Here is an 11668-nt window from a genome sequence, read left to right on the forward strand (position 1 = left end):
TGGGCAAATAACTTTAGCCATTTGTCTCAGTTTCCCCATTTGTAAAATGAGCTGGGGAAGGAAATGGTAAGACCATACCAGTATCTTTGTCAAGAAAACACCAAACAGGGCCACAAAGAGTTGTATATGACTAAACAACAAGAGGAACACCTCCTGGATATATCTAATTCTAGACAGTGTTTTGTGCCCCTTTGTAATGGAAATGCAAATTTAAAGATCTTCCCTGCCCTTAGGCCCTTTAATAGACTTAAGAGACTCTGAGAATCTTCCTTGATTTGAAAATATACTCTGCCTCCTAATAGGCTGAATACAGTCACATGGAGCCTGTGGCAGGAGGCTTGGTTTTCAGGAATGCCCACACCTTGATGCTGTGTGATTGGGCAGTGGGTCAAGAGGGTGGTTACATTCTCTGACCCAGGAGAAGGCTATATAAGCCCTGATGTGAGGCTTTGCTTTGGGGCTCACTTTGAGAAGTGTTCTGTGATTTGATCAGATGAGACTCTGGGAAGCCATTGTTGAGAGGCCCCCGGCTTTGAAAAACCCAGATGTTGATTTGGTATGGATATAATGGTTGGACAGTTTGGAAACCTGTCTACTTGATCTGTTTCTCTGTCTTGATAATTCTGTCTGTATACTCTGAAGTACCTTTTTCCCCTGAACTAGGTAAATGATATATGTTTGACTGATTAAAGTAAGCTTGTTAACCCATTTTGAGTTGCTTTCCTTTAACAAAGCAGATCCAAGAACCTGTGTTGGCAGCCACCCTGGGGACGCTGGGGTGCTTGCTGCTACACACTTGGATAAGGAAAACTAAATATGACCACGAACAATTACCATTATTCTGTCAACATGCCTTAAGGGACCTTGACCAGCTTTTGTTATGGTGTCCAAAATATCCTGGGGACAACTTTTAGGTTCTGACAGACACTGACCCTTATAAGTCACCAACCAACTCTGCTATAATGGGATTGATACTACAGGAGCTTGAGAGGCTTAACTAGTGTCTATTCATGGGTGATTCCTGAATAAAAAGAGCTATTAAAATGAAGTTATTGCCCCTCCAAATTCTAGGATTCCAAGAATTTTGCATATGACCTGGATGAAGCTCCAACCAGGCAGCCCTTCCTGGACACAATGTTAGTCCCCATCTACTTTACCTTATCCACTTTCTCCAGCCACCCTTGGTGGGAAGCCAGTTCCGCCATGAATGCTTGATGCTTCTGCCATTGATTGTGCAAGTTCCGGGCTTCTTCATAGGAAATATCTTGAGATGATAGTAGCTTGTCATTGATCCAGAGGGTGAGCTGTAGGCAGAAAACTTAGGTTGAATCCTCCACAAACATGATGATGCTCTGATTCTCAAGGACTCAGAACAAATCTACCACCCATAAGGCTTGTGAAAGAAGTGCTTTCACAGGAGCCAAGGGAGTTCAATGGGCTAAGGAGAAAGTGTGAAAATGAGAAAGTTTTTACTCCATTTTCCTCTCCCTATCAGGCTTGACTGGGAAAACCCATTCCCTAGTTGGTGCTGGAATTCTTCTTCTAGTGTTAACATAGGGCTTCCACAGAAATTAAAGCTATCTATAGTCATATGAAAAAATGCTCTAAATCACTATTGATTAGAAAGATGCACATTAAAACAACACCTATCAGACTGGCTAATATGACAAAACAGAAAAATGATAAATGTTGGCGAAGATGTGGGAAAGTCGGGATACTAATTCATTGCTGGTGGAGTTGTGAGCTGATTCAGCCATTCTCGAGAGCAATTTGGAACAGCTTCCAAAGGGCTATAAAAATGTGCATACTCAGGAATACCACTTCTAGGGCTATATCCCAAAGGGATCATAAAAATGGGAAAAGGGCCCACATGTACAAAAATATTTATAGTAGCCCTTTTTGTGGTGGCCAAGAACTGGAAATTGAGGGGATGGCCATCAATTGGAGAATGACTGAACATGTTGTGTTATATGAATGTAATGGAATACTACTGTGCTATAAGAAATGATTAACAGGAGGATTTCAGAAAATCCTGGAAAGACTTATATGAACTGATGCTGAGTGAAGTGAGCAGAACCAGAACACTGTTCACAGCAACAACCACAGTGAGGGGCGGCTAGGTGGCACAGTAAATAGAGCACTGACCCTGAAGTGAGGAGGACCTGACTTCAAATCTGGACTCAGACACTTAACACTTACTAGCCATGTGACCTTGGGCAAGTCACTTAACCCCAATTGTCCTGCCTTCCCCCACTACAAAAAAATAAAAAATAGAACAAACAAAAAAACAGCAACAGTGTACAATGACTGATTTTGATAGGCTTAGACCTTCTCAGCAACGCAAGGACCTAAAACAATTCCAAAGGACTCATGATGGAAAATGCCATCCACATACAGAAGAAGAACTATGGAGTTGGAATGCAGAGTGAAGCAGACTATTTTCTTTTTTTGTTATGTTTTATTTTTTTCTTTCTCATGGTTCCTCCTATTTGTTCTGGTTCTGCTATACAACATGACTAATGTGAAAGTATGTTTAATGGGAATGTATATGTAGAGCCTATATCAGATTGCATGCTGTCTTAGGGAGAGAGGAGGGAGGGAGAGAAAATTTAAAACTTATGGAAGTGAATGCTGAAAACCAATAAATAAATAAATTAACTTTTAAAGGGGCGGCCAGGTAGCACAGCGAGCAAGAGCACCGGCTCCAGTGTTGAAAAAACCTGGAGATCGAATCCTGGGCTCAGACACTTAGCACCCACCCAGAAACACCTGGCCGTGTAACCTTGAGCAAGTTACTTAACCCCAATTGCTTAGGGGTGGCCAGGTGGCTCAGCGAGTAAGAACACCGGCTCCAGTGTCAGGATGACCTGGATCAAATCCGGGCTCAGATACTCAGCACCACACCCAGAAATAATAACTGGCTGTGTAACCTTGAGCAAGTTACTTAACCCCAATTGCTTTAAAAAAAATAAATTAATTAACTTTTAAAAAATTGGCTTCCATTTACTTGTCCCACACATCCTTTTAACTACCCAACTTTCTGGCCTTGAACCCAATATAACCTTGTTTGCAATTCTATTATCTTATCTTCTATTGATACAGAATACTTATTTTCTATTGTAAGCTTTTTATTTATGTATCACCCCACTAAACTGGAAACTCCTTGAGGGCAAAGGGATTCTTATTTAGTACCTCTGCCTGTCACCACATGATACTTGAAAAAATCAGACACTTGATCTTATTAAATTAAATTAACCAATTAACTTATTGCCTTCTTGGATCTTTAAATTCCAGCTAAGATAATGCTAATGAACAGAGAGCAAATGTTTGACGAGGAATGAGTTCAAGAATAGATTCAAAGGTATAAACAGCTTAAGAAGCATGGTGATGAGTATCAAATATTTCTAATATATGAAATCTCATACAGTCTCAACTAATATCCAACCATCTGTAAGAAGCCTTCCCCCTTCTGGCTCAATGCTCATGCCTTCACTCTGAGATATCTTCAACTGATGCTGAAAACATCTTGTTTGTACATAGTTGTTTACATGTTGTTTCCCTCATTGTAAGGCCCTCGAAGGCAGGGGTTGTTTTGGCCTCTATTTGTATCCCTGGCACTTAGACTAATTCCCGGCACATAGTAGATGCTTAATAAATGCCAGCTGACTTGACTTGGTGTGTTAATGCTGGGAATAAGCCAGCATCATTCCAAAGCATTCCTTTCCAAAGTCATTGTGAGGGTAAAGGCAAGGGGTAGTGAGTATAAAGCTGAGCTGTGGAGTCTGGGACAGAGGAAGCAGGCAATTCCCTTCAAGTCAGGTCATCAGGAAGGTCCTGAACCTTACAGCAGGCTGCTTTTCCTGGAGACAATATAAAACCAGAAGAAAAAGCAAGGCTGCCAGGGGCCATCTGAAATGACAGGTGGTCAAGTCTTTGGAATTTCTTCTGTTTTTTTTTCCCCCTTGTACAATCACATATTTTTTAAAATAGATTTAGAAGAGATTTTAAAGGATTTGGGGATGGGGTAGGGGGTGAAGAGGTCCTTTAATCCTAGATAATTCTTGAAACCCTTCTTCTAGAGTACTACCTCCTGACAATTTTGTAGGAAGTTCTGAAGGTCCAAGTTGTCTCTCAGAAGAAGTGCTGCTTCCTGGGATTTCTCATTATTCTTCTTGTGCCTAGAAGGAAAGATGGTCAAGAGAGTCACAAAAACATAGGAAATAACAGTCCCCTTTCATTGATTTATTGCCAAGGTCTTGGGAATAGAATGCCAGGCCTAGAGGCAGGAGGACTTGAGTTCAAATTTGACCTTAGACCCTTACAAGCTGTGTGACCCTGGGTAAGTCACTTAACCTATTTGCCTCAGTTTCCTCATCTGTAAAATGAGTATAATAACAGAACTTACCTTCCAGAGTTGTTGTAAAATCAAATGAGATGATAATTATAAAGCATATGGCATAGTGCCTGGTACATAGTAAGTGTTATATTAATGTTAGTTATTAGCTATTACTATTATTAACAGCTATGTGACTGAATAGTAGAATAGTTCTTTTTTTTTTTTTTTAGACAATCAGGGTTAAGTGACTTGTCTAGGGTTACACAGCTAGTAAGTGTCTGAAGCTGCATTTGGACTCAGGTCCTCCTGACCTCAGGGCCAGAGCTCTATCCACTGTGCCACCTAGCTGGCTTTACAGAAGGGATCCTTCACCCTTTTTGTGTCATGGATTCCTTCAGGCCCCTACTAGACCCCCTTTTCATTACTGTAAGAAATATGAAATTTCAGTTAGAGGTTAGTGAAAATAGAGATTAATATTTTTCTATCGAAATTTATAGGCTCCTGAAATCTACAGACCTCAGATTAAGTATTCCTGCCTTAAGGGTTATCTAATTCAACTTTTTACCTGATAGACCTCCCCCAAGAACTGGATTACCTGTCCTCGATCAGCAGTACTTTTTCCTTAATTTTGTCAGAGTAGATGTTTCTCTCATCGACCAGCTTGTTCCCAGAGGCCACAGTGTTCAAGATCTTATCCTGGTTATTCTCCATGGACACCAAGAAATCCTCAAACTTACGGATCCCAGCTTCTGCAGCTTCTAGTGAATCTGGAGGTTCCAGGTGAGCAAGAGTGTATTCCTATTGGAGCAAATCCCAGGATGGGGGTATGAAGCCAAACAAGAGTGGCGTCCAGGAAAACTCTAAGGGCTCAAGTCCTTCCCTGTGATTTCCCAAAATACCTCTGTAGGCCTTTATAGTGTGGGATGCTAAACCATTCAGAGAGGAATTTAGGTCACTATCTTGGCTCCCCTACTCTAATAGACTAAATGAGGAGGAGTGGTCAGCTTAACACATGGGGATGGAAAAACTAAGTATAGTTGGGGAAAGGGAGGATTCAGGGGGAGAAAAACTCAATCCCAATAACCAATAAAGACATCCTCAGTTTCTCCCCTGGCTGCCAAAAAATGTCTTCTTTTGTCCCTCTACCCCTCTGCTACCTCCTTCTTTATACCTGATTACTCAGGATTCCTTCTGTCTGTTTGGCATCCTTTTGGAACTCCTGGAAACCAAGGCACTGGGAAAGGAACTGGCCTCGATTCTCCCACATCTTGCAGAGGGCATCCCAGCCTGTGTCCACACCTTCAAGCCTCTGGCCCAGGAGCTGGTACTCTGGGTCAGTCTGGCCCCGGATCACCTTCTCCCCAGAAACCTTGACATTCTGGTAGTCATCTTTGTGTCCATCAATCTCATCTTTGATGGCTGCATGCTGCTGGAGGAGCTGCTCTGCCTCAGGCAGGGAGTCAGGTGCATCTTCTGAAGCCACAGCCTTTTGTGCCATGAACAGCCATGCCTGGAAGTCGTCAAGGTCTTGCAGGAACTTCTGCAGCTGACTGGCCTCACCTAGAGATGCTTCCTGACCCTTCAGGGCTTGCTGCAACTTCTGCCACAACTCCTCAATGTAAGCCTGCCGCTTCCCAATGTTCTCCTGCAATTCAGGATGCTCCCGGATCAGTCGCTGGGACTCCCGCTCTAGAGCACCCATCCGTGACTGGATAGCAGCCACATCCTGCTCTAATCCATATAGTTTCCGCTGGATGGCAATCACTCCTGCTAGGTCCCTCCCGAGATCCTTTGTTGACTCTACCACCTCTGTCTTGTCCAGAATCCACTTGCCTGTCTCCTCACAGTCCACACAATAGTTGTGTACACTGAGTGCAGAGTCCACTGCCTTCCGACATTCAGACACCATGGTCTGGAATGCCTCCCATCTGGTGGAAAGAGAAAAAAACAAAATACATGGTTGGTTGTGGATGGTGTTTTCTTCCCAGTTCCATCACCCTAGTAGTGGAAAGGAATCTAATAGGGGAAGGAAAAAAATATTTGTTAACACTTTCTAAGGTAATAGCTTATGTAACTAGGAACAAATATGGATCTAAAACTTAAAAAGAAACCAGATTGGATCTGTAAAAAAATAGGTTTATGAGAAGAGGGGAATAAGAAATTTAGTTCAAGTAGAGAGAACCAAAGTATTCCAGACTACTGACATTCATGTATTACACTGCCATATTACATATGGGTAGATTTGGGAAGGTACAGTAGATATGGTGGTAAGCTAACAGCTTTCCAGTAAGATTCTTTTAAGTGCTATGTTCAATATTCCAAGGAATGGACTGGATATCTCGCTAAGATATGCCTCTGATATTCATGGCAGATAGGACCTTAAAATATAAACTCCTTCAAGTCAGGGGCTTTTTTTTTTGGTTTATTTTTGCACCCTAAGAACCTGATGCAGTGTCTTGCACATTCAAAAAGTGTTTCTGGAAAAACTGTTTAATGAAATAAGCTGAATGTCCTTCATTATTATTATATTGTTATATATGGGAGTGAAAATGTGTTGTAGTGGAAAGATTACTAGAGTTGCAGTTAGAAAAAACAGAACTAGGAGCTTAGGTTTGCCATTACAAGCTATTTGTAGGTAAATCCCTTAATTTCATTGAACTTTTACCTATAAAATTGGAACAATAATACTTACATTGTTGCTTGATACTTTGTAATTGATTAAGTACTAAATATGAGTCGTCAGTACATAATATTAATATATGTATTTATTATAGTATGCTGGAGATTCATTAATTCAATATTTGTTGAGTGTTTAATGTGAGTAAGGCATTGTCTTATGTGCTGCTAGGTGGGGTACAAAGATGGATAAAATCTGATCTCTGCCATGCAGTTTCCATTTCTGCCATTTTACTGAAACACCTCTCTCTGAACACCACCTCAAAAGCACAAAATTCAAAGGACTGTGAGATGTATAATGAGTGAGAATAGGCAATATCCCTTTACCAGTGAAGAATTGTGCACAAAAAGAAGAGTGAAGGATATCAGTAAAGACATGCCTGCCCAGAAAAGGAGTTAGGCTGATCCCATAATAAGGTTGATCTCATAATTAGATTGATTACATAGCAAAAGCAAATGATAACAGATAAACAGAGCATGTGCTCCAGTGGTGTCCATGCAAGGATACCAGGCAAGGACTCTAGAAAAAAGACTGAGGATTTAGCAGAGGACAAGGGCAAAGGATATACAAGATTAGGGATGGATGAGTTAGGATCTGTTTCCCTGGACTTGGTATTCACCTCAATTGCAAATCCACACAATTGCAAGTTGAAGTTATTTTCTGATCATATATTTAGAACTGAAGAGTACTGCATTCTAGTCCCACCTCCACATTTGACATATGAGGAAACTTAGGTTAAGCAAGGATAAGGATTGCCCAAGGTCATAGAGCTTAGAAGTGATTGGGATTGAAATGGACTAGTGGGCCATGGTGCTTTCCTGTTGTTACCACAGAGCGGCAGTGTTGTACAGAGAAGAAAGGAAAGAGAACTTGGAACTCTGGTGTGTTCTTGCTGCATTGCTTCGTCCAAATCACTTAACTTTTATGAGCCTCAGTTTCCTCAGCTGAAATGTGGACAACACCTAGTATTTTAAATTTATTTAGGAAAAAACTTTTATTTTTAAATTTTTATATAATCATAATAGTCCCTCAACCACAAAATGAGAGGGCTATCTTAGATCAGTGGTATCAAACTCATAAAAATGTTGGTGGTGTTCAGTTGTGTCCAACTCTTTATGACTCCATTTAGGTTTTCTTGGCAGAGATCCTGGAGTAGTTTGCCTTTTTCTTCTCCAGCTCATTTTACAGATGAGGAAACTTAGGGGGACAGGGTTGAGTGACTTGCCCAGGGTCACATAGCTAGTAAGTATCTAAGGCCAGATTTGAACTCAGGAGGATGAGTCTATAGGATGTCCTACATAGAATATAGAAAGGGGGCCAGTAAATTGTACAAATTGGGCAGCTGGGTGGCACAGTGAATAGAGTGCTAGGTGTGGAGTCAGGAAGACTAACTTTCTTGAGTTCATATCTGGCCTCAGACACCAGCTGTGTGACCTTGGGCAAGTCATTTAACCTTGTTTTCTTCAGTTTCCTCATCTGTAAAATGAGCTGGAGAAAGAAATGGCAAACCACTCCAGTATCTTTGCCAAGAAAAGCCCAAGTAGGATCATGAAAAGTCAGACATGATTGAAACAAATGAGTTACAACAAACAACAACATTCTCCTCATATTGGTATGGTTTAATGATTTAGCTAATTACACTGGATAATGTTTCATTCATTTGGGTATTTCTTTATTTTTGTGAAAAATGTTTTGTAATCTGATTTATTTTGTAGTCTTGTGTGTAACTAGGTCAATGCCCATACAGGGTTACTTTAAGTGGCATTTCTCTATTTCTTCTTCTTTATTTATTTTTAATGCCGATGATTTTATAGATTTGTGTTGCAGCCTACTATTTGCAAAAGCAATTATCTCAATTCTTATTAATTCTCTAGAATTTTCTAAGTAAACCATAAGATCATCCACAAAAAGATAACTTGGCCTTTAATCTTCCAATGTTTATTCCCTCAGTTTGTTTCCTTTGACTTAGTGTGATAGCCAGCATTTCTAGTATTATGTTAATATCAATTGTGACTGTCAGCATCTTTGCTTCATTCCTGATCTTACTGGCAAAGTTTCCAATGTTTTTCCATTAAAAATAATGCTAACTCTATGTTTTAGATAAATGTTTTTGATATTAGGAATGGTTCTGTTTTTCCCATGCTTTTTAGTGTTTTTTAAACATAAATGAATGTTATGCTACAGACTTGTTCTGCATCTGATGATGTAATTTTTGTTTTTCAATTATTAATATGATTTATTTTGCTGTTTTCCTAATTCTGAACCATCCTTGTATTTCTGATACAAATACAACTTGATCATAATGGATATTTTGGGAATATAGAGCTATATATAATTAGTCATTGTTGTAATACTTTTATGTCGATGTTCATTAGTGATTTTGATATATAGTTTTCCTTCTCTGCTTTATCACTCCCTTTGTTTGACCAACAGGGCCCTATTTTTCCCCCCAAAAGTAAAGAAAGCAAGCACTTTACCAAATCCTGAGACAGTTAATGTAGTAGGGAGATAATTTTATTCTTGAGTTTGATAAAATTCACTCATCAAGAAAAATTCATTTATTAATTACTCAATTTATGAAATCAGAATTAGGTTAGTCAGCCTTTGTTTTGTTAATTTTGGCATTTTAGGTGTTTGTAGCTATTCATCCATTCCATATTGGTTTTCAGTTCTGTTGCCATTTGTTGGTATGTCAGTTTGATAATTTTCTTTATTTCCTTTCCATTTGTTGTGAAATCTCCTTTTCAATTTGCCAATTTGGTCTTGCTGTCTCTTTTAAAAATCAAATTAGCTTATAGCTTATCAATTTTATTAGTCTTTGAAAAAATGGCTCTTTATTTAATGAGTTAATAAAGTTTAAAATTCTGTTAAATTTGCCTTTAAATATTTAAAATCTTTATTTTGTGTTTATCTTTTATTAATTTTTTAAACTTCCTGTTCAATTCATTGTTTTTCTCTGTTGTTAATATAATGTTCATGCATACCCGCGTGTGCACACACACAATCCCTTAAGAACCACTTAAGTTTTAATTGTTTCTATGATTAGATATTAGGTTTTTGGCCCACTCATTATTTAACATATTGTGTTTTAATCTCCTTTTAGGTCTACGTCTTTTGGTTATAATTTCCTTAATTGAGTACCATTCTAAGTGTGATACAGCCTATAAAATATGTGTTTAAGATTTCTTGCTTTCTGAATTTATGTGCTCTTTATACCCTAGTATGTGCAGGATTAGATCCCATAGAAGCCTGAGATATATGTGTATTCTCTACCTTATTCAGAAGTCTCCACTGTTCTTTCACATCCAGTATGCCCAACACTTTATTCAAATCTAATTTCATTTTACTTACTTTTCTGTTAGTTTTGAATGTTAATATTGAACAATAGTGTCTAAATAGTTCTTTTTTCATTTCAGAAAGCTTTTCCTCAAATAATTTAATTGACATGCTATAAAGTGTATGCACGTTTAATATTGATATTGTTTCATTATACATGCTGCCTTCAGTCCCAAGGTTGTTTCCCTACTTGTCCCTATTTTAGGTATTGAGTTTTGCTGTCTTACGTATAATCATGATTACAACTCTTTCTTTCCTGGATACAGCTTAAGCATAACAGATTTTTCCCCCAGCCCTTTACTTTGAATCTGATTATCTAAGATGTGTTTTTTTGTAAGTATCAAATGGTTTAGTTTCATTTCTTCATCCATTCTACAATTTGTTTCCTCTTTATTGGTAAATTTGGCCACACATTTCCTCTGTGTCCCACCCAACAGCTCCCATCTCAGAAACTCTCATTGTTTAGGTATTATTAAGGAAATAATGCCCATACATGTAGTAATGTGTATGCTTGGGAGAGTATGTTAGGAAATTAACATTAGATTTTGGAGGGTTTTATCTTTGTCTGGGTTCATGATTTCCTAGGTATAGGGAAATACAAGTGTGAAAACTCCCTTCAATGACGGAAATTGCTAACTCTCCTAACTTAGAATCTTAGTGTTTTGGCTTGGGCACTAAAAGGTTAAATGACTTAACCAGGGTCACATCTTGCTTGTCAGAATCAAGACTTGAACCCAAGTCTTCCTGACTCCTAGCCTAAATTCATTAGATCATACTGCCTCTAAATATACAACCAATAACTATGGACAATATATGAATGGATGAAAAAGCATTTATAACTACCAAGTACTGTACTAAACTCTAGGGATACAAATAAGAAAATGCAGACAGCCCCTGCCTTCAAGGAGCTTATTATGTTCTAATAGGAGGAATATATATATATATATATACACGTGTGTGTATATATATATATATATATATATATACATATATACACGCATATGTATACAAACACACATACATATATACACATAATGTATGTATAGCCACATTTTGGTTCCAGAACTAGAAAAGGGTTGGGAGTTGGGGGGAAATCAGGAACTAGATCTGGTAAAATAGCCAGGGAGTGAAGTAAAGTATGGCTGGAGCCAATCTTAGATATAGCGCCTGAGGCAATCACTAAACTCTCCCCAAGGTGGGAGCTCTGGGCATGAAAGTGTCAAGTACTCAGGGCTTTCATTTTCATTTTCATATTCTCTCATTCTCTCTCATTCTCTCTCTCTCTCTCTCTCTCTCTCTCTCTCTCTCTCTCTCTCTCT

The 11668-nt window shown here is 38.8% G+C and overlaps 1 protein-coding gene across 1 annotated transcript in view; it reads right to left on the reverse strand.

The window, feature by feature from the left end:
- Positions 1-11668, reverse strand: part of SPTB (spectrin beta, erythrocytic) — a 168991-nt gene that overhangs the window by 54570 nt on the left and 102753 nt on the right. The window contains exons 16-19 of the mRNA XM_069082374.1: positions 5508-6264; positions 4932-5134; positions 4088-4178; positions 1158-1304 (exon numbers count right to left, since the gene is read on the reverse strand). Of these exons, the coding sequence (XP_068938475.1) occupies positions 1158-1304; positions 4088-4178; positions 4932-5134; positions 5508-6264 (1198 nt within the window). The remainder of the gene's footprint in view (positions 1-1157; positions 1305-4087; positions 4179-4931; positions 5135-5507; positions 6265-11668) is intronic.

Source organism: Petaurus breviceps, unplaced genomic scaffold, assembly GCF_028583685.1.
Source record: "Petaurus breviceps papuanus isolate PSGF00001 unplaced genomic scaffold, PetGlider_PUasm1.0 164, whole genome shotgun sequence".
In the NCBI taxonomy this organism is placed as follows: Eukaryota; Metazoa; Chordata; class Mammalia; order Diprotodontia; family Petauridae; genus Petaurus; species Petaurus breviceps.